Source organism: Oreochromis aureus, linkage group 18 (assembly GCF_013358895.1).
Source record: "Oreochromis aureus strain Israel breed Guangdong linkage group 18, ZZ_aureus, whole genome shotgun sequence".
NCBI classification, from domain to species: Eukaryota; Metazoa; Chordata; class Actinopteri; order Cichliformes; family Cichlidae; genus Oreochromis; species Oreochromis aureus.
The window spans coordinates 29,836,967-29,859,005 of record NC_052959.1 but is presented as its reverse complement, the minus strand read 5'-3'; the positions used below and the strand labels follow the sequence as shown (position 1 = coordinate 29,859,005).

Genomic DNA, 22,039 nt, shown 5'->3' with positions numbered 1-22,039 from the left:
CTCCAAGGACAAAACACATGTAGAAGACTGATTATTTCCCATGCACCCTCAAGTTCCTTGAGAGGATAAAGAGTTGGTCCAGTATAATTTAAAACCAACAAAAAACAACATTGTTTCCTGTAGAGATGAGATTATTTTAGCGGTTTGATAAATGCAACAAACAGATTTTGTTTGTTGCTGAGTTTTTCAAAAGTAACAATAACGAAGCTCACCTCTTCTTTAAAGACTGCAGGTGCAAATAGTTTAACGGTTGATGGAAAATATTTCTGAAGGAAATGTTCATGTTCTTTTGGGAAGGTTAGAATAAAAAAAAAAAATGCCACAACACATCCTTCCAGTATATCTACAGTAAAACATCACAGAAAAAAGATCATCACTGCCAAACTGGTCTGTCTGCAGTGCCAACCAATGAAAAACATTTCACACTATGTTTGAAACTGGTCCTATGTGAAAAAGTATCATCCACTCCCATCATCCAACCCCCCAAAGAGAAAGAACATAACACCAGCAGTCAAACACAGTGGTGGTGGTGTACTGGTATAAGGATGCTTTCCTCCTTCAGGACCATTCAGAATGTCCGGCCATCAGTTTGTGCCCTGAAGCTCAAGTACACTTGAGCGATGCAGCAGGACAATGACCCGAAACACATCAACAAGTCTACAAAATAAAAGCTTTGGAGTGTCCAAGTGAAAGTTTGGACTTAAATGAGATGCTTGGGCAGAAATTTAAACATCCTGTTCATATTTGAAAACCCTCCAGTTTTTCTAAAAGAAATAAAAAGGTTGTGGAATTGCAGAGTCAAAGCCTGGATTTAAATCAGATTGAGATGCTTTGGTGTGGTTCATTTTTTGAATGCAGAAAAGTAAAGTAAATCAGAGTCAAATTCCTTTTTTGTGTGCACAACTTGGCCAAATAAAGATGATTTTGATTCTGATTCAATAAACTCTGCAATAAGGAATCAGCCAAAACTCCTCCATGGTAATGCAAAAGACTCATCGTCAGTAACAGTAAATTCTTGATTGCTGTTTTTGTTGGTACGGGAGACACAACCTGTTATTAGGTTTTGAGGGTAATTATGTTTTGATATTGAAAAGTGGAGAAAATGTGTGAGAGAGTGCAAAGGTTTGAATACACAGGTGTGTGTGTGTGTGTGTGTGTGTGTGTGTGTGTGTAAGGGATTACCAGCTCTCAAGAAAACTGATTATTTCTTTTATTTAAATTTCATTTATTTTAGTATAATTTAAAAACAAAACAACAACAATTGGCAGAGATGAGATTATTTTCACTCGGTACATGTAACATGCAGATTTTGTGTTTAAGTTTTTCAAAAGTAACAATAACGAAGCTCACCTCTTCTTTAAAGACTGCAGGTGCAAATAGTTTAACGGTTGATGGAAAATATTTCTGAAGGAAATGTTCATGTTTTTTTAGGAAGGCTATCATCATTCAAAAACAATGCTGCACCACGTCCTTCCCGTACATCTACAGTATAACATCACAGAAAAAAGATCATCACTGCCAAACTGGTCTGTCTGCAGTGTAGACCTGGCACCCAATCAAAAACATCTGACACTGTTGGGAAAAACAAAAACAAGCAAACACAAGGTGCTGAGATGTTATGTAACTGACTTGATAAACCACCTGAGAAAATATTCTTTGGACACAAATACTGTCCTCAGTTTTAAAGAGCAAACTCTTAAATATTATATTTAAAAGAAGATTTAAAGCTGTTGCTGGCATAAAATTCAAAATGAGTATATATTCATATAAATAATTCATTTCTTTACAAATATATATACAGGAAGGTCTTGTATTGTCTCTGTCCCAGCCCATGAATTGGAAAAAAAAAAACAAAAAAACAATAACTAAATAAGATCAAATAAATAAATTCCACTTAAATACATACAAATACAAGCTCATACATTTATACCTTTTTGTGGAAAAATACTTTATAAATAAAAGTCATCTAGTACAGTGCAGAAATGCTACAACAGTGATTGTGATAATTTACAGACAGAAAGTAATAATAATAATATACAGATGTAAGGCAGCTCCTGTATCAAAAACATGTCTGTTTCAGTTTACAAAACTTAGCAGTGTTTCCAAAGCAGTGAAGCCAAAGTCCAGCACAGAGCGGCTGAGTGAATGTGGTCTGGACTCTGTGGAGGAGAGTCATGGTTTCAGAGACGCTGTAGAAGGACAAAATACCTGCTCTGTGATCCAGGTACACTCCTACTCTGGAGCAACGAGGACCTGAGACACGAGTTTGGATGTTGTTGTACCAAAATGTATAACTGTTTTTGAAGCAGTCTAGTGCCCAGGACTTTTCATTACGTCCAAATCTACATTCATTCCCACTCCCTGCTCTGCTGATATTCTTGTATGCGACTGCTACATAAGCTCCGTTCACTCTCCACTCCACCTCCCAGTAACAACGTCCAGTCAGACTCTCTCTACTCAGGACCTGCCACATTATAGCGAATCTGTCTGAATGATCAGAATAAGATTGTTGTTGTTTCACTGCTGTTACTTTTCTGTTCCCCTCTGATAATAACAGCTGTTTGTGTGCTGTGTTTGGATCCAGTGTGATTTGACATGAATATTTTAGGAATTCAGCTCTGGTCTTTGGCTCTGGTGGATCTGACAGTAAAACATCCACTTCAGTGACTGTCAGTGAGATGTTTGTCCGTTCCTCTCTCAGAATGTCCTGTAGTTTATCTCTGACCTCTGACACAGCTGCTGTCACATCCTCAAGGTAGCTCAGAGGACGGATATTGATGCTGGATGAGTCTGTAGACTCACTGAGTGCTGACAGTGAGGGGTAGTTGTGTAGAAACTGGATGTGATCCTCTGTGTGTGAGAGCTGCTTCAGCTCAGCATCTTTCCTCTTCAGCTCAGTGATCTCCTGCTCCAGCTTCTCCTCAAGCTCTTTGACTCGACTCACTTCAGTTTCCTGCTGGGATCTGATCTGCTGCTTCACATCAGAGCTTCTTTTCTGGATGAGATGGATCAGCTCAGTGAAGATCTTCTCACTGTGCTCCACTGTTTGATCAGCAAACTGATTGATGGCCTCCACCTCCTGTTGAAGCAGCTTCACATCTTTCTCTCTGTCCTGGATTCTCTGCTGGATGTTTTGTCGACTCACCTCCAGCTCTCTCTGCCTCTCAGTCCTTTCTGCTGCAGCTGAGACTGTGTCGTGGCCTTTATGTTCATCCACAGAGCAGAGATAACAGATACTCTGCTGATCAGTACGGCAGAACATCTTCATCACCTCATCATGACGAGAGCAGATGTTCTCCTGGAGCTTCTTGAAGGGCTCCACCAGCTTGTGTTTCTTTAATGGAACCACATCATAATGAGGCTGAAGGTGCTTCTCACAGTAAGATGCCAGACAGAATAAACAGGACTTGAAGGCTTTCATTTTTCTTCCAGTGCAGAAATCACAGGCCACATCTTCAGGTCCAGCATAGCAGTGATCATCATCAGGGGCATCTTGAAGCCTAATCCTCTTCAGCTCTTCTACCAACTCAGCTAACATGGTGTTTTTCATCAAGAAAGGCCTCGGTGTGAAAGTCTGTCTGCACTGAGGGCAGCTGTGAGCTTGCTTTGTATCTTCTGCATCCCAGTGGGCTTTAATACAGTTCATGCAGTAGTTGTGTCCACAGGGAATAGTTGTGGGATCCTTTAGTATATCCAAACAAATCGAACAGCATAATTTTGTTTCGTCGTTCTGAAATTCTAGCTCTGCCATTTCAGCTCTCAGTTTCATGCACAGCCAACATGTGTCTCTGTCTGCAATGTTAGAAAGGTTTGTCTGAGCTTCCAGACATACAAGCTGGTTACACCCATTCACAAATTTAAAGAACCATAAATGTGAAGGAATGAGGAAATATGCACCGCGTGGGTGAAACACCCAACCCTGAAGTATCATCAGGGTTGAGTGTTTTTTTTTAGTTTTTTTTTAGATGCATCAGTTGTTCGAGATGCTTGAGATGTATTCATTCACAACACACAGAGGTATGCTGTAATTACATGCTTTAATTATGTAAATGTTAATGTAATAAATTACTTTTGTTATATTCCCACGTTAATGCTGTGCTTTAGTAAAGGTCACACCTATTGTAAGTCTCTGCCTCATATAGTCAGGAATGTTAACAAAATAATTGCTGTTGCGTCAATATCTATATATAAAAAGGATTTTTTATAAAACAAAAAAACAAATAAATAAAGACCAATTAATTTTAATTTATTTAATCCATAATTGTATTTATCTGCTATTTCAAGGAGTGGAAAAAGCCACTGGCTATTACGTCAGGGGCTGCAACTCCTCTCGAGGATCGGTGTGTGCCAGATTGTGATGGAGAGTCGGGGGTCCTTGTTAAAGGGGTTTTGCCCAGTGCCGAGTGGTTTCTATGTAGTTAGGATTATTTTAAATTGCACATGTTATCTTTTCTTTGTGGAGCTTTTCTAGTTAGATTTTTCTTTAGTTAATTAATTTTAAATCATGTTTTTTATCTGTTGTTTTCAATGTTTCTGGCCTGTATATACTTGCCTTGAGTTTGCTGCCCATTATGACACATTAGATCACAACTGCAAAGGAAATAATAAAAAGGCTGGACTGTCAACCGGGCTCAGGGGGTTGGGAAGCGTATCTGCAACCGGAAGGTCGCCGGATCGATCCCTGGGCTCTCTGTCCTGGTCGTTGTGTCCTTGGGCAAGACACTTTACCCTACCGCCTACTGGTGTTGGCCAGAGGGGCCGATGGCGCGATATGGCAGCCTCGCCTCCGTCAGTTTGCCCCAGGGCAGCTGTGGCTACAACAGTAGCTTGCCTCCACCAGTGTGTGAATGAATAGTGGCATTGTAAAGCGCTTTGGGTGCCTTGAAAAGCGCTATATGAAATCCAATCCATTATTATTATTCTGAACAATTTATTTCTGCCTGCAGAACTCGGCCAAGCCTCACACGGAGTCTCTGTGCCGTATGATGTTTGCTGATGACGTTGTGATCTTTTGTGATTGTAGGGACCATGTGGAAGCGGGTCTGGAGAGGTGTAGGTATGCTCTGGAGAGAACAGGCATAAAAAGTAGTAATGGGAGGGTTTGTAAAGTGCGCTTATTAGGGTTCAATCATCAAAAGAAACAGACAGTGCACAAGGGAGGTGAAGAAGAAGCGAGAGCACACAGGGTGTAGTGGTTGGAGATGAGCGTTGGGGGTGATTTATGACTGAAGAATAAGACCAAGAGTGATAGTAGTGAGACCTGCCCGAGGTGTGGTTTGGAGATGGTGGTGCTGACAAAAAACAGGAGGCTGAGCTGGAGGTTGCAGATGAAGACGCAAAGGTTTTCATTGGAAATGACCAAAATGGACATGATTAGATTAGTACTGGCAGCAGGAGGGATATCGTTGCATGGACATTTAATATTAAAAACACTGTATGCTTTAAGCGAGGTCAGTACTAATGAACTCAAAAATGCAGATTGTGTAATTTAATAAACTTGCCAATATCACAACTCTATCATCAGGACAAAGATAAACTGATGGAATATAACCGAGTATTAAATTAATGTTTGACAGATGGTTTTAGTTTTTATTCCTCCAGCTGCAGCTCTGGTTTTAGAGCTACTAAAGAATTAATATTAAAAACAGCATTCAAATGTAGGCTTAATCTACGTGCAAATTTGATAAATCTGATGTTTGTTACAAATAGCTGCTCTGTTCCATATGATTGCAACAGAACAATAAAATTGTAAAATTGTTTGCAAGCAACATTGAAAACACTGTGCCGTCTAAAAATCCATGTTTATCACGATACCCACTGATGAAAAAGACTCTAGACTGTCAGAGGTGCTCACTCTCTCTCTCTCTCTCTCTCTCTCTCTCTCTCTATCTATGTATATATATATATATATATATATATATATATATATATATATATATATATATATATATATATATATGTATGTGTGTGTGTGTGTGTGTGTGTGTGTGTGTGTGTGTGTGTGTGTATCAGAATAACAGAGTAAAGTGTTGTAGTTTATTGTTATTATTAAAATTTAGCATTACTTTGGATTAAAGTTTCTTTGTACTTAGACAGGGCTGGAGTGGCCCTTTGTTGCCCCCTAGTGACTAATGCAAAGCAGAGCAGTCGTTTGTGAAATTGATGTTGCAGAGCACGTGTGTTATCTTTTTTTGTGTGGACCACACTCAGCCAGAATGTAAATAACAATTTTAAGGGGGACCTAAAGTCTTCTTGTCATCCTTTACCAGATGGTCATGGCTTCTGCAATTACTTGAACCTTCAAAGCAGCTAATGGTTGCCACATTTATTGATGTCCTGGACTTTTCAAGAAACTTTAGTGGAGCAGGAAGCTAGGCTTAAAGAGACTAACAACCATCTTACCTGGAGGACTATGATGTGTGGTATCCAACCTGCTAACAACAACCATCTCATTTTGAGACTGGGAGGATCCCACCTGTCCAGTAAAAGCTGTTCTTCAAGTTACTAGAATTACAGTTATGAGGGTGCTTCTTAGACGACATGGACAATACCATTTTTTGAGGTTGAAACCAAAAAACGGAAAACAATTTCTGGAAAACATGCTGAGACTTATAGAGGTGGTAAATAAAGTGCAGCAAAGGCAGGCTGCCCATTACAGCAGATTCCCTTCATACGTCTGTCTCAGAATTACATGTTAAATTTGAAATGAAAGGTTGCAAAATCTCTGTCATCTTTTCCTCTTCACACCAAAGAGGAGAAAATATAGAGGAGCAACATTTAATTCAACAAAATGAGTAAACTGCATGTCAGGCGACTCGCATCAAAGTTGCCACTTTCCTCAAAAACTGACTTCCACTGCTGTGTTTTCTCCCAGCTCATTCGTGTCCACACTGAGCCGTCAGACTGGTTTGAACTTGAGATCCAAGTTGCTGACGGTGAAGCAGAGATGACGGGGATAAAGAAGAGAACAGCCTGTCACAGATAAAACAGATAAACCCTGCAGCTGCTCCACAATTAGTGACACCCTGTCATAGGGCCTCTAATCGCAAGCGTAAGTAAAATCGACCATCTTATTGGTATTGTCATTCAAAAAAATATAGTAATAATGAATAATAACTGACCATAGCCATTAAACAAGTTGTCTTGTAAAGGTGCTCTACAGCTGTTCTCATAGGGATTCAGTTTGTTATTTTTGCAACAAGTGTTGCTGGAATCCAACACCTCATCAACACCATGACATGGCTTTATGTAAGCGCACATAGCGGACATAACTCTGGGTAAAACTGGGTCGCTCTTCCTGACTGAAAGACAACAAGGGAAATGAGCTGAAATGAGCAACTTTCTGTGGAATGTCAGTCGTCTTCTTCTTTTGGCCGCTCTCTTTAGGGGTTGCAGATCATTTTCCTCCATCTCACCATATCATCTTCCTCTGTCACACCAACCCGCTGGATGTCATCCTTCACTGCATCCATTAATCTTATCTTTGGTCTTTTACTCCCTTATTTCCTCCATCTCTAATTTTGTCCATCCTGGTCACATCTTCAGCTTTGCCACCTTTAGGTCTCCCTACCACTGTGTAAACCCTCCCTTTCTCTCTTGCTACTGTCCTTCTCTTACAAATCACTCTGGTGCACTGTCTGTCTTTGCATGGTTGACCTCTAGCCAGTACACATTTCAAATTCTGGACTAAAAATCAATGCCAAGATGCTTCCTGTCACAAAGTGGAAAACACTCAGAGCTACTGTGAGATTATGAGGTACATTTTAAAGGAGGAGAGCAACAGTTTAGCAGAAAATTCAACGAAATGTGATCCACTCTGTAGGAGCAGCTGGCTAAGCATCAGATAAGTTTGAGCAACATCATTTTGAACGAGTGTGTGCGATAAGATCAGTAAACTCAGCACTCAAAGTCTGTCATGGAGCACAAACTGTTACAGCAGAAGTACTGATGACTGTGCTACAAAGAGAGAGTACTGGAGTCAAAGACATTAGGCTCTGTATTATTTATCAGTCATTTTATTCAGTGACAATATTTCCCAGAGAACTGATTGGCCAGTGTACAGTGATCTCTAATCTGGAACCTAACCAAATGTGGAATGCATGATAGCAAAAACAACTGTTTCTAAAATATTATTAAATACAGTTCACCAATATAATTTCAAAGATTCTTCCTTAAAACGAGATAACACATTGTTTCGGGTGTATTTAACAGACACAGTTGCAGTTAAAAGTGATTTACTGAAGTCAATGAACAGCTTGCAGCCTTATCCATGGTTTACGACACACTTATAGACACGTATGTGTTTGAAACATGATGCAATGAGTATTCTTCTTCAGTCACCTTCTTCACTCACTACCTCTCTGCAGTGAATCACACTTGTTATTAATCTCTGTCTCTCTTCCACAGCATGTCTTTATCCTGTCTTCCTTCTCTCACCCCAACCGGTCGCAGCAGATGGCCCCGCCCCTCCCTGAGCCTGGTTCTGCAGGAGGTTTCTTCCTGTTAAAAGGGAGTTTTTCCTTCCCACTGTTGCCAAAGTGCTTGCTCATAGGGGGTCGTATGATTGTTGGATTTGTCTCTGTATGTGTTATTGTAGGGTCTACCTTACAATATAAAGTGCCTTGAGGTGACTGTTTGTATAAACAAAATTGAATTGAATTGAAAATTAAATTGAAAACATGAACAAACTGAGCTGCTATAGAAATGTGTGATTATTATGATTTTGTTAAAGAAATGTATACAAGTATGTGTAAAAATAAACAATAAGTGTAATGAAAATGAATGAAATAATAAAAGAGTCAGCTTGAATTATTTCTCTGTAATGAAGCTGTTTTAGTGAAATAAAAGGTCTCTCTGACTGATGAATGTCCTGGGTTGTTCTACTCTAAATGAACTTTGACCTTTGTGGTGTTTTAGGAGGAAAACCGCTTCAGTTTTCTCCTCAGACTAATTTCACATATTCTTTATCAAATCTGAGTGAGATCCTGGAATGAAGGGTTTGTTCGTACCTCAAAACTTTTCATTTAAAAAAGCATCCATTTGTCCACATGTTAAAATTAATTATGTCATCATTCATTACATACATAGAAGAAACAACTTGTTTGTTAATTTAAAAAACAAGAAAATATTTTTCTGCCAAAAAGATAGATGCAAATGTAATTATACATTTAAGATATGATAAACAGAATATATTTGTTAAAGGCAGGTCTGGTGATTACTTTTAGACCTGTGAAGTGGAAGAGAAACACCAGCATAAACATACATAAAAACAAATGTTAAACAATCATTTAGAGCACAGATAAGTTTACATTTTCATTTCATTTTATGAAGTCCAAATTGTCAAATGTTTCACTGACTTTCCATCTCTGTGTTGTAATAAAAGACAAAATGTAGATTTAAACACATCTCATTATGGATGACTTCAGTCTATCTGATTTCGCAAAAGTTTCCTGCATCACCTTCAAGCCAAAGTCCGGCATAGACTGGCTGACTGAATGTTGTCTTGACCCTGAGGAGGTGACTCATGGTTTCAGAGATGCTGTAGAAGGACAAAATACCTGCACTGTGATCCAGGTACACTCCTAATCTAGAACACCGAGGACCTGAGACAGGAGTTTGGCTGTTGTTGTACCAAAATGTATAAGCATCTTTGGAAAAATTCAATGCCCAAGATTGGGCATTTCGTCCAAATCCACATTTTTTCCAGCTCTGCTCTCTGCTGATATTCTTGTATGCGACTGCTACATAAACTCCTCCCCCTCTCCTCTCCACCTCCCAGTAACAACGTCCAGTCAGACTCTCTCTACTCAGGACCTGCCAACATTTAGTGAATCTGTCTGGATGATCAGAATAAAACTGATCTTGTTTCATTAACGTTACTCTTTTGTTCCCCTTTGATAACAACAGATATGTGTGTGCTGTTTTTGGATCCAGTGTGATCTCACGTGAATATTTTAAGAACTCAGCTCTGGTCTTTGGCTCTGGCTCCACTTCAGTGACTGTCAGTGAGATTTCTGTCCAGTCCTCTCTCAGAATGTCCTGTATTTTATCTTTGACCTCTGACACAGCTGCTGTCACATCCTCAAAGAACTTCAGAGGACGGATATTGATGCTGGATGAGTCTGTAGACTCACTGAGTGCTGACAGTGAAGGGCAGTTGCATAGAAACTGGTTGTGATCCTCTGTGTGTGAGAGCTGCTTCAGCTCAGCATCTTTCCTCTTCAGCTCAGTGATCTCCTGCTCCAGCTTCTCCTCAAGCTCTTTGACTTGACTCACTTCAGTTTCCTGCTGGGATCTGATCTGCTGCTTCACATCAGAGCTTCTTTTCTGGATGAGATGGATCAGCTCAGTGAAGATCTTCTCACTGTGCTCCACTGTTTGATCAGCAGACTGATTGATGGCCTCCACCTCCTGTTGAAGCAGCTTCACATCTTTCTCTCTGTCCTGGATTCTCTGCTGGATGTTTTGTCGACTCACCTCCAGCTCTCTCTGCCTCTCAGTCCTTTCTGCTGCAGCTGAGACTGTGTCGTGGCCTTTATGTTCATCCACAGAGCAGAGATAACAGATACTCTTCTGATCAGTACGGCAGAACATCTTCATCACCTCATCATGACGAGAGCAGATGTTCTCCTGGAGCTTCTTGGAGGGCTCCACCAGCTTGTGTTTCTTTAATGGAGCCACATCATAATGAGGCTGAAGGTGTTTCTCACAGTAAGAGACCAAACACACCAGACAGGATTTCACAGCTTTTAGCTTCATGCCAGTGCAGACATCACAGGCCACATCTTCAGGTCCAGCATAGCAGTGATCAGCAGGAGCAGCTTGGAGTCCAGTCTTCTTCAGCTCCTCCACTAAATCTGCCAACATGGTGTTTTTCACCAGGACAGGCCTCGGTGTGAAAGTCTGTCTGCACTGAGGGCAGCTGTAGATTTTCTTCTCTTCCTCTTCATCCCAGAAGCTTTTAATACAGTTCATGCAGTAGCTGTGTCCACAGTGAAGAGTCACCGGATCCTTCAGTAGATCCAAACAGATCGAACAAGAGAAGTTTTCTCGGTCCAGCTGAACTCCTTTCTGTGCCATTTCACCCAACACTGTCAGTGACTTTCTGAGTTTCTTTTCCTTATAACTGAAACCACACTGGGCTGTTATGTAAGCAACATACTTTTCTGCAGTAAATGGGGTCTGCCAGCTCTTACACAAGACCACATGTTGATCAAACTGCAGAACTGAAGGGGAGGGAACAAGCAAACATGTGGACCACGAAGAAATAAAGTGTTAGAGAGCGAGAAGAATAGGGAGGTGTTACGTTCCCCTAAAAGGGTCCAGGCAATTAGGGAAAGTAACAAAAAGTGTCCAGGTTGGAAAAAGGAAACAGGGAGGCAAAAGAGTTTTATTATTTCTATTAATAACTCAACTAAAGAGAGACAGACAAGCCACTATCACCATGTAAAGAAACAAACAGAAACTCAGGCAGTGTCAGTAAACTGAAAAGTAAGTAAAAAAAGAGTTTAGTCACCAAACACTCCTCTCCGCAGAGCAGGAGTAAACAATCACCGAACACAGGTCACTAGCTGCAACCACCAACATGGCTGTCTGGCCTTAAGTGCTTTTAATTGCTGATGGGAGTCAGCTGTACAAAAAAGGTGGCACCTGAGGCAGGAGAGACAGCAGGACACACCCACTTAAGGGCAACTACAGGAGGAGGCCCTGCTAGGGCCATAACATCCCCTCCCATAAATACAAACCCGTGGTTTGTCAAATGGTTCTACCTGTTGCGATAACCAAATTAATCAAGTCCGTAATCGTTGCATCACCAAATTGTAGGCCTTCCACCTACCAAACCCCATAGCAAAGGTTAGGCATCGCCTGCGGAAGCTGCCACCCCATCTCAGTGGGTTCACAACACTGACTGAGCAAAGGTCCCCAATCTCAGCATCGCCGGTGTCCTGCAGGTTTTAGATGTGTCCTGATCCATCACAGCTGATTTAAATGGATAAATTACCTTCTCAACATGTCAGTTCTCAGAGGCCTGGTAATGAGCTAATCATGTGTGATCAGGTGTGTTGACCCAGGGTGAGATCTAAAACTTGCAGGGACACCGGCCCTCGTGGACTGAGATTGGGGACCCCTGCCCCAGACCCTCAAAACAGTGTCCCATGTGATAGCCAGGAATCTTTTAGCCTTTACATGTGGAGAGCCCAGCGGGCAGCCAGAAGACCTTACTGGAACAGTTTTCAGATGATTCCTCAGGCCTACAGGCATGTTTGTTAGCCAGGGGTGCGGGTCTGAGCAGTGGTGCTATACATAATCTGTCCCCTTGCAGGTCATTTTGAGGACCTGAGAAATGGTCAACCAGCGACAGCTCAGGGTTAGTTGACCTCTGACACTGACCACAGGTCCCCATTAAGCAACTATGCCCCAAGTGTGGTCTTTTGCTGGGCCTGGCAACCTTGTCGGTTTGAGAACCACAGCTTATTGTTTTCAAATCAGGCCTTCTTCCCTTCGGATGCGCTTTCCGCTTGAGTGCCAGTTTCACACAATTAACAACCACATGGCCAGGTTTGTGGCAGAAGAAACACAGTTTGGCCCTAGATCTTAAAACCACAACTATATTAGCCTTGTAAGCTGGCCCACTCTTACCTCTCCAAGATGTACTATGGCGCAGAGGGATGTCACATCCTACAGCATTTGTTTTATGAGTCAGCTTAAACTGATCTGCCAGTGTGGCAGCTTGCTGTAAAGTGGAAACCCTCTACAAGCAATACACTCAGGCACCGTGTTCTTAAAGTCTTCCACCAGGACTAGCTCAAGTACCGACCCCAAATCGTTAACCTGGCTTGCAGAGCACCACCTATCCAAGAGCTTCTTCTTACTCTCTCTCAAAGTCAAGGTAGGACTGACCCTGTGTCAGCTCCAATCCCCGAAAATGCTGCCCATAGGCTTCAGGTACGAGTTCATAGTCTTTGAGGACAGCACCAAAAAAAAGCAAACACCACTAATTCCAAACTCACTTTTCAATCATCCCGGACGAGCCCCCACTTGTTACGTTCCCCTAAAAGGGTCCAGGTGATGAGGGAAAATAACAAAAAGTGTCCGGGTTGGAAAAAGGAGACAGGGAGGCAAAAGGATTAAATTAAAGAGTTTTATTAAAGTTTCTATTAATAACTCAACTAAAGAGAGATAGACAAGCCACTATCACCATTTAAAGAAACAAACAGAAACTCAGGCATCAGCCAGTAAACTGAAAAGAAAGTAAAAAAAAGAGTTTAGTCACCAAACACTCCTCTCCACAGAGCAGGAGTAAACAATCATCAAACACACATAGCTCACCAGCTGCAACCACCAACATGGCTCTCTGGCCTTAAGTGCTTTTAATTGCTGATGGGAGTCAGCTGTACAAAAAAGGTGGCACCTGAGGCAGGAGAGACAGCAGGACACACCCACACAAGGGCAACTACAAGAGGAGGCCCTGCTAGGGACATAACAGGAGGATTATCAGGTTTTTTACAATTCTTCCTTTAAGACTTTGGTCACCTTAATTTTTAGATGGTAAATTAAAAATAAAGTTGTATACATGCGATTACTAAAACTCTTAGTTTTGTTACTTATAAACCAACGTGACCTTTAGTCCAGGAAAGCTGTAAGCTTTACTTTACTACATATCAAACACAAACAAACAAACAAAAAATCTTTCTCAGCTGTCTTTGCATGTAAGGTGGGGTATGCCCTGGATAGGTGTCCAGGCTATACAACATTTAGACATTTCAACTAAATATTCCAATCACAGGGCAAATGAGAGTATTGTGAAAATGTGGTATGGTTACTTTGACTAAGGTAAGGCCCCAGTTCCACAGGCATAGAGACCAGTCAACAACCACTGGCTGCAAGGGAAAAGTTTCTTTTCCCCAGCCTCAGCAACTGGTGAGTGTTTGCTGGAGTTTGCTGGGAGTTGGTAGCATGAAATTGGTTGCAAGAAGGTAAAAAGGCCTCGGTTGCTAGAAGGTTGTTGTGGTTACCAGTAATTGTCATGAACGAAACACTCGAAAACTATTCACCAGGTGATACTGGAACTCACAGTTTCACCTGGTGCCTTTTAAAATGTGTTGGTTACACAGTAAGGTACAATGCAGTAAGGCACAGCTTTGACAGCGTTTCCAGTTTGCGTACTTTGAATGGCATCAGTCATCAGTCATGTTTGAAGCTACAGCGAAGCAACAAGAGATCCTTTCTTTCACTAAAGACAGTGTACTAGGCTTTTGTTGTCAAAGGGAGGACGGGTGTTATGCAAACTGAAGCTGCACTAAAATGAGCTCCTATATAAACAGTAGCTTGATTGATAATGTACAAATGCAAATATAGTTGTCACCTGACTCTGCAGCTGAACTTGGTGGAGACCGATCCAGAGCTCAGTAAATTTGGCTGTATGATAATCATACGATTTGATTTCAGAAATGTGAAGAGACTGCAGGACATAAATGAAGGTTAAACAAGTTAACTTGTCTTATCCACAAACAGACAAGACCGTCCTGATAAGTTTCAACCTTTGAACAGTTTGTATCTTTGAACTGTGATTGATTGGCCACCAGAAATTCAGAGAAAACGACATACAGAGACTGTGTTGAAAACAAAGTGTCGATAGAGTGTGTTGAAAATGTCAATGTCAGGAACAAACTGAAATTACAGGGTCAGTAAATGTAGCTTGTGAAAATAGTTGAAAAATTAAAGGGAAATGTCTTCAGATGACTACAGTCACACAGAAAATGTCTAAAGCAAGTCTTGTTTATCAGTTCTACAATATTAGATGGTACAACTCCAAACCAAATAACTGAGTAACGAACGATACACTCGTGCAGGTCACCGTGATTTATTAGCAGGATGAAGGCGCCCTCTTGTGTTGTGCATCAGTTTTTAAGATTTCAGTTGTTAACCTGCAGGAAGACAAAACTTCACTGAGCCTTCAGCAGCTTCAACGTTATCAATAAAGAGAGATTTAAATATGTGTAATATCACACTGTGTCATAACCTGTAATCCTGACGCTGCATTCAAGGACCATGGGACAGATGGATTAGAAAAGTTACCTGCTTAAAAAGATCATAAAACAGTTTATTGCTGGGTAACAGCTGAAAACAGGGTTAAGACCCCCCCAATAATCAGATCCAACCAATATAACCTCTGGATAAAATGGACACGCACAAAATCTGTTCATTGTCTCATATGAATATAATCTCATCTAAATCATATTCTCTGATTATAAAACGATTTCAGTTCACTCTCAAACTTTTTTTTGAGGAAGATCCTAGAATGAAGACAAAAAAAAGGACTGTGACATTTTTTTTATTATTAAAACCTTCAATTTGTTTGTCAACTTAGACAACAACATTATGAGTATTTGGTGTGCTAAACATAAATATAATTCTCTATTCTTTCTTTATATACTGATGCTACTGATACAAAAAAATATGTGCACATTTCTGTAAAGGGTCTGCCCATGTCTCTGTCCTTAAAGTGGAACAGAAACAACAAGGTAAAAATACAGCGATACTAATTTATAGATTTGGAGCACAAAGATGTTTCCATTTTCATGTGAAAAAATATTTTTATAAATGAAAAACATTATGCGCAATGATAGCCTCCATGACTAAACGGACAAAGGAAAGTTCTCCAGTGAATAAACTCCAAAACATTAAGGAAACAAGTGGAAAATGCTGAGGTACCACCCACAGTGTTTGTGTGACAGCTGATCTCTGTGCAGTTCAGAAATGCCACAACAATGATTGAGAGAAAATTACATGCAAAATTACTGTCCTATACTATGAAATTCTATTATAGTTTACAGAATTTAGAACTTCTTACACCAGAGTAAAGCCAGAGTCCAGCATAGAGCGGCTGAGTGAATGTGGTCTGGACTGTGTGGAGGAGAGTCATGGTTTCAGAGACGCTGTAGAAGGACAAAATACCTGCTCTGTGATCCAGGTACACTCCTACTCTGGAGGACTGAGGACCTGAGACAGGAGTTTGGGTGTTGTTGTACCAAAACGTATAATTACTTTTGTAACAATTGAATGCCCAAGATTTTTCATTACGCCCAAATTTGCACTCATTACCCCACCCTGTTCTGCTGATATCCTTGTATGCAGCCGCGACATGAACTCCTGTTCCTTTCCACTCCACCTCCCAGTAACAGCGTCCAGTCAGACTCTCTCTACTCAGGACCTGACACCAATAAGTGAATCTGTCTGGATGATGATAATAAGATTGTTGTTCATTCATTGCTGTCACTTTTCTGTTCTCTTCTGATAATAACAGCTTTGTGTTTGCTGTGTTTGGATCCAGTGTGATTTCACATGAATATTTTAAGAATTCATCTCTGGTCTTTGGCTCTGGCTCCACTTCAGTGACTGTCAGTGAGATGTTTGTCCATTCCTCTCTCAGAATGTCCTGTAGTTTATCTCTGACCTCTGACACAGCTGCTGTCACATCCTCAAAGTAGCTCAGAGGACGGATATTGATGCTGGATGAGTCTGTAGACTCACTGAGTGCTGACAGTGAGGGGTAGTTGTGTAGAAACTGGATGTGATCCTCTGTGTGTGAGAGCTGCTTCAGCTCAGCATCTTTCCTCTTCAGCTCAGTGATCTCCTGCTCCAGCTTCTCCTCAAGCTCTTTGACTCGACTCACTTCAGTTTCCTGCTGGGATCTGATCTGCTGCTTCACATCAGAGCTTCTTTTCTGGATGAGATGGATCAGCTCAGTGAAGATCTTCTCACTGTGCTCCACTGTTTGATCAGCAGACTGATTGATGGCCTCCACCTCCTGTTGAAGCAGCTTCACATCTTTCTCTCTGTCCTGGATTCTCTGCTGGATGTTTTGTCGACTCACCTCCAGCTCTCTCTGCCTCTCAGTCCTTTCTGCTGCAGCTGAGACTGTGTTGTGGCCTTTATGTTCATCCACAGAGCAGAGATAACAGATACTGTGCTGATCAGTACGGCAGAACATCTTCATCACCTCATCATGACGAGAGCAGATGTTCTCCTGGAGCTTCTTGGAGGGCTCCACCAGCTTGTGTTTCTTCAATGCAACCACATCATAATGAGGCTGAAGGTGTTTCTCACAGTAAGATGCCAGACAGAATAAACAGGACTTGAAGGCTTTCATTTGTCTTCCAGTGCAGACATCACAGGCCACATCTTCAGGTCCAGCATAGCAGTGATCAGCAGGATCAGCTTGGAGTCCAGTCTTCTTCAGCTCCTCCACTAAATCTGCTAACATGGTGTTTTTCACCAGTGCAGGTCTCGGTGTGAAGGGGTGTCTGCACTGAGGGCACCTACAGTTTTCCTTCTGATCCTCTTCATCCCAGTGGGCTTTAATACAGTTCATGCAGTAGTTGTGTCCACAGGGAATAGTCACTGGATTCTTCAGTAGATCCAAACAGATTGAACAGCAGAACTTTTCTTGCTGTGCCATTTCACCTTGCTGTGTAGAACTCTGTCAGAAACAAAGAAAAACGTAGCTCACCACAAACATGCTGGTTACACCCATCCAGGAACTGGAAATAACTGAACAAGAATGGACGGGAAATTTCTGCATCACCGAAGTGGGCGGAGTCAACAGTGTTTTTTCCAGGAACTGGAGTTTTTGAAGAGGCAGGACATGTTTGGCAAGTACAGACATACAAACGTGTCACAGTAGAGATGACATAAATGCAAGATAGATCTGTTAAGCAGCAAAACGCGAGCCTTCATTGGCTGATAAAAGACAGAAGAATCCCCAAAAAGGACATTAGAATCACACGAAACAGGAGGGAGAGGATCGTCAAACACAGGTTAAACAACTGACAGTGTGACAATCACAAAAAAGAAAACCAGACAAGGAAGAAGGCACGGAGACACACAAGGAAAATAAATTATGCCACAATCATAAACCCCCCACATCCGATAATAAAGCTTAGAGAAACAGAGAGGAAATGTAGTTCCCTAGTTTAAGAACAGTTTGCAGTTCACTTGAAAGGGGAGTAACAAATTTGACAAAAAAACAGTGAGAAATTATTCAAAATAAGTCAAAGAATAAATAATTTGGGGTTTAATCAAACACAAGAAAACAATAAATAAGAGAATACAGTCACTTCATTTACTACATATACAACATGTGTTTATTTTTATTCTTATTTATTTATATTTATTAGTAATTCTAGTGTCTTAGTCTGTGGCTTGAGCTCCAGTAGAAGCTGAGTTTCAACCCTGTTTTGAGCCCATTGCTGCTCTTGCTGTGGAGGATTCGGTTTTGCTGTTTCTTTTGTGATTTGTTTTGGGGGGGTTTACTCATTTGTCTCGCCCACCCTGGTAAGTGAGCCACCACAGATAAAAAACACTTCGGTGTTGCCCTTTAGGTGGACTAGACTTCTTTCTTCTTCTTTTTTTATATTTATGCATTGATGTCTTTGCTTTTCACGGGCTGCAGTGAAACTAATTAGTTGTGAAAATCAATTATAATGTCTGTTCTCCTCACTTAGTTTGCTTTTAATATGTTACAGTGCAGTGAAATCGTTCTCAGCCTGCTGTTGAGATTGGGTATTGCATTGTACATCACAGCCAGATTAATTCATGTGAAACAAAGATTGTTTCTTTTTTGTTCTTAATCTTCAATGAACAAAGAGCTTTTTTGTAGTAACCTGACCTGGGTGCTAACATGTGTTTTTACAACAGGCTGCTAGTAACAAAGTGCCTAAAGCTACAGTTTTAAAAGGCTTCTCTGCCAAGTTGTCTGTCATGTGTAGGCACGACACTGGTTCTTCCACTGAGCTTTTTTATGCTTGAAGGATTATCAGGTCAGTGTTAAGCAGCTTAAAAAGAGGTGTGTGTGTGTGTGTGTGTGTGTGTCCTTGAACTTTTGCTCAAGGACTTTAAAAGAAAAGAAAGTCTGATTTAAGCAAAATAAAAATAAAAACAAATATGGATGACTCAAAACTTTTACACAGTATATATCTTTATTGAAGATATATACCAATTTAGCATTATGAATTTACTTTATTCCAGTTATAAATCTGTTATTTATGGTCTTTATGTTTGAGCTAAAATTGAAACAACGTTTGACATCTGGAACATAATGCTTAAATATCTGCCCATCATTATTTGGGACTGATGTATGAATAAAAACCTGACTTATTTTTCTGGCATCGTCATCCTGTACTTAGCACAGTCTTCAGATGTATGTGTTATACTTTGGGAGATTCCACATACTGAAGAGTGGATTAGCTTTAAACATGTTGCTTTTAAGATTTAAGAAAAAAAATCAACTGCACTTGTGCGTAAAGAACAACCTTTACTTCAATACTGTCTTCAAAACATATTTTGAAAACACGAATCTGTTAAAAAGATGTTGTGAAATTCTTTTCAGATTCTCAAATAAAGAAATTGCTTATCTGAACTCTGAATATTATATCTGGAAGTAAAATTAATGATGTATTATTATATGGTAAAATGACATACATAAACATGTAACAACAAACACAAAAACAGAAATCACAGGCCACATCTTCAGGTGATCATCAGGAGCAGCTTGGACTTCTGTCCTTTTTGAGCTTTAACAAAGTGTGACCCAGTTAAACTCGATGTTCCATTTGACATGCAACACCCCGTGTTATGTTACTTATATTATTCAAAATGTTCTTCTGCATAAATCAGTTTTTAATGAATACAAACAACTTTATATAACTACACCTAGTTCCTACACCACAGGAATGAGGCCTAGGAACTAATTACTCTGTATGAAAGGTGGTATTCTAATCTTTTAGGACAATATCATGATTTAATGTGTAAAAAATTTATTAGTTCACTGAAGTCAATGATGTTGTAGTTTTACACTTGCGTCATTGAATCTATCCTCACCTCCTCCATGACCATTCTCTATGCTGCTTCCACTCCCAACGACAAACGCTGGCTGCAGTGCGTCATCCATTACAGAGAAGGTGATTGGCTGCCCATACAAGATCGCTAAACCTGAGACAGGCAAGGAAGATTGCTGCTGACCCTTCCCACACCGGATATGAACTGTTGTTGACACTCCCCTCTGGGTCCATCAGAACCAACAGCTCACAGAATAAGAGCAGTTTCTTTCACCGGGCTGTTGGACTGTTTAACAACACCTCCTCACCTGCTCGCTGCTCAGTTAATGTGACACAGTAACGCACTAAGTTACTAAGACTCTAATAACTTTGCACATCATGTTCTACTTACATGTTGCACTTTTCCCTATGTTCCCATTTATAAACTTTACATATACTTTAATTTCTGTTCTGTAGATATGACTCACATATATCACCGTGACTCTAAGAGAAATTGCATGTTTGTGTGCAAACTTGGCAGTGAGCAGTGGTTTAACTGCCTTAACGTAGATGGAGCTGAGGAAGAGGAACGGCCACTACTTCAAGTTATTCTAGGTAGTCAAAGCAGGTAGTTGTTAGAAAGTTAATGGAGAAGCAGAGAAACCATCACTGTGAGAAGATCTGTGACTTCACTAATGCATTAGGCCAGTGGTTCCCAAAGTGTGGGGCCCGCCCCCTATTGCAGGGGGGGCGCGGCATGAAAAGGGAAAAAAAACAAAAACAAAAACAACGCTTGGACACTGCTAGCACGGGGCGCCCACACAAACGCAAAGCAGGAGATGAAGCATTGCTGAATATGTTTCTAAACCAACTTCATTCTAAGGCAAAGACTAGAAAATAAGGTGAAGCATATCTTCCCTTTGGTTTCACCTGCACAAGTGCTGAGGTAGGTCTCCTGCAGAATTAGTTTTCCTGCATCGAGCAGCGCTGGGCTGTTCAAATCACGGACAAACAGTATCCCACAGTTGTTTATGTTTTTGAACCCATTTTGTAGAGGGTTTTTTTGAAAAATGTATTGATAGCAATGTTGAACATTATTACACAGGAAAAAAAAAACAACTACATGTAAAATAATTACACCGTGATGCCTCTGCCTTTCTAAATGCAGGGACAGTAATGGCCTGTATATGTAAGCGTGTAAAACCTGCAGAGTCAGATTAACAGTATTTTGTCTCCATCTGCCATTCTGCAATTCATCTCATGTAAACAATAACGTGGCGCACAGTGTGACGTGAAAAAGGCACATACCTTTGACATTGCGTGACAAACTCTGTATTCCTTGTCCACACGTACACGCAAAAAAAAAGGAGTTTTAAAAAATCTCCGTTCTCGGTGATTCGATACGCCGTTTACATGTGCCCGAAACAGCTGCGCGTTCAAAAATACCGGTGTAGGTGCGGACGGAGCGTAAAAGAGTTGGTTTTTTATTTTCTTACTACCTGTAATTTATTGCAGATTATTTGTATTTGCTTAATTGTTTAATAAATGTTTGAGGTGTGAAATAAACCGCAATGGAGCAAAATATGGGTGTGTGTGGTTGAAGGATGTGTGTGTGCGTGTGCGTGCACGCGTGCACGCGCGGGGGTCGGGGGGCGCGAACATTTTTCTTGTTAAACAAGGGGGGCCCAGCAAAAAAAGTTTGGGAACCACTGCATTAGGCTTTTCTTTCATAATGAATATCTGCATGACTGATTTATCAAAATTATTCACAAAGACTTGTAGGTAGGACTTTATCTGCCATCTTGTTGTTTGTAATCACTAACCAGCTGTCAGACACTCACACCATTGTTTCTTTCCATGTTTCTTTGCATCCTCACAGTCAGTCATAACAATACACCGCAGCTGGAAAAACCAGTCTGCAAACTTGAGAGAACAAAAGTTCTCTTAAGTGTGGCAGGACTGATAATTTCATCATATACAAATGTACACGTAGTGTGGGGTATAGTGCCAAAGTTGCTTAACTCATAAAGTCTACTTTGCTTTTGAATTAAAGAATTTCTAACAGATTAGAAACTCTGGGTTTTCACATCCGTAGCTGACTACCGAACCATCAGGTTAGTATATGTGTTGCTTACCATGTTGATGTTGAGCTTAAAATACAGATAAGGCTGCTGATTATGGTTTATATTCAACTGTAAAATATTCTTTATAGTAAAAATGGT

The 22,039-nt window shown here is 40.7% G+C and overlaps 2 protein-coding genes across 2 annotated transcripts; both read right to left on the bottom strand.

Annotated features, from left to right (window-relative positions):
- Window positions 1-1,246: 1,246 nt before the first annotated feature.
- LOC116327409 (E3 ubiquitin/ISG15 ligase TRIM25-like) lies at window positions 1,247-11,163 on the bottom strand. Its single transcript, XM_039601703.1, has 2 exons — window positions 9,430-11,163; window positions 1,247-3,835 (listed from the first exon to the last, which is right to left on the bottom strand). The coding sequence occupies exons 1-2, from the start codon at window positions 11,077-11,079 to the stop codon at window positions 2,060-2,062; spliced, it is 3,426 nt and encodes a 1,141-aa protein (XP_039457637.1). The 5' UTR covers window positions 11,080-11,163; the 3' UTR covers window positions 1,247-2,059.
- Window positions 11,164-14,914: 3,751 nt separating this feature from the next.
- LOC116327405 (tripartite motif-containing protein 16-like) lies at window positions 14,915-17,519 on the bottom strand. Its single transcript, XM_031748991.2, has 3 exons — window positions 15,854-17,519; window positions 15,023-15,078; window positions 14,915-14,927 (listed from the first exon to the last, which is right to left on the bottom strand). The coding sequence occupies exons 1-2, from the start codon at window positions 17,459-17,461 to the stop codon at window positions 15,043-15,045; spliced, it is 1,644 nt and encodes a 547-aa protein (XP_031604851.2). The 5' UTR covers window positions 17,462-17,519; the 3' UTR covers window positions 14,915-14,927; window positions 15,023-15,042.
- Window positions 17,520-22,039: the final 4,520 nt, after the last annotated feature.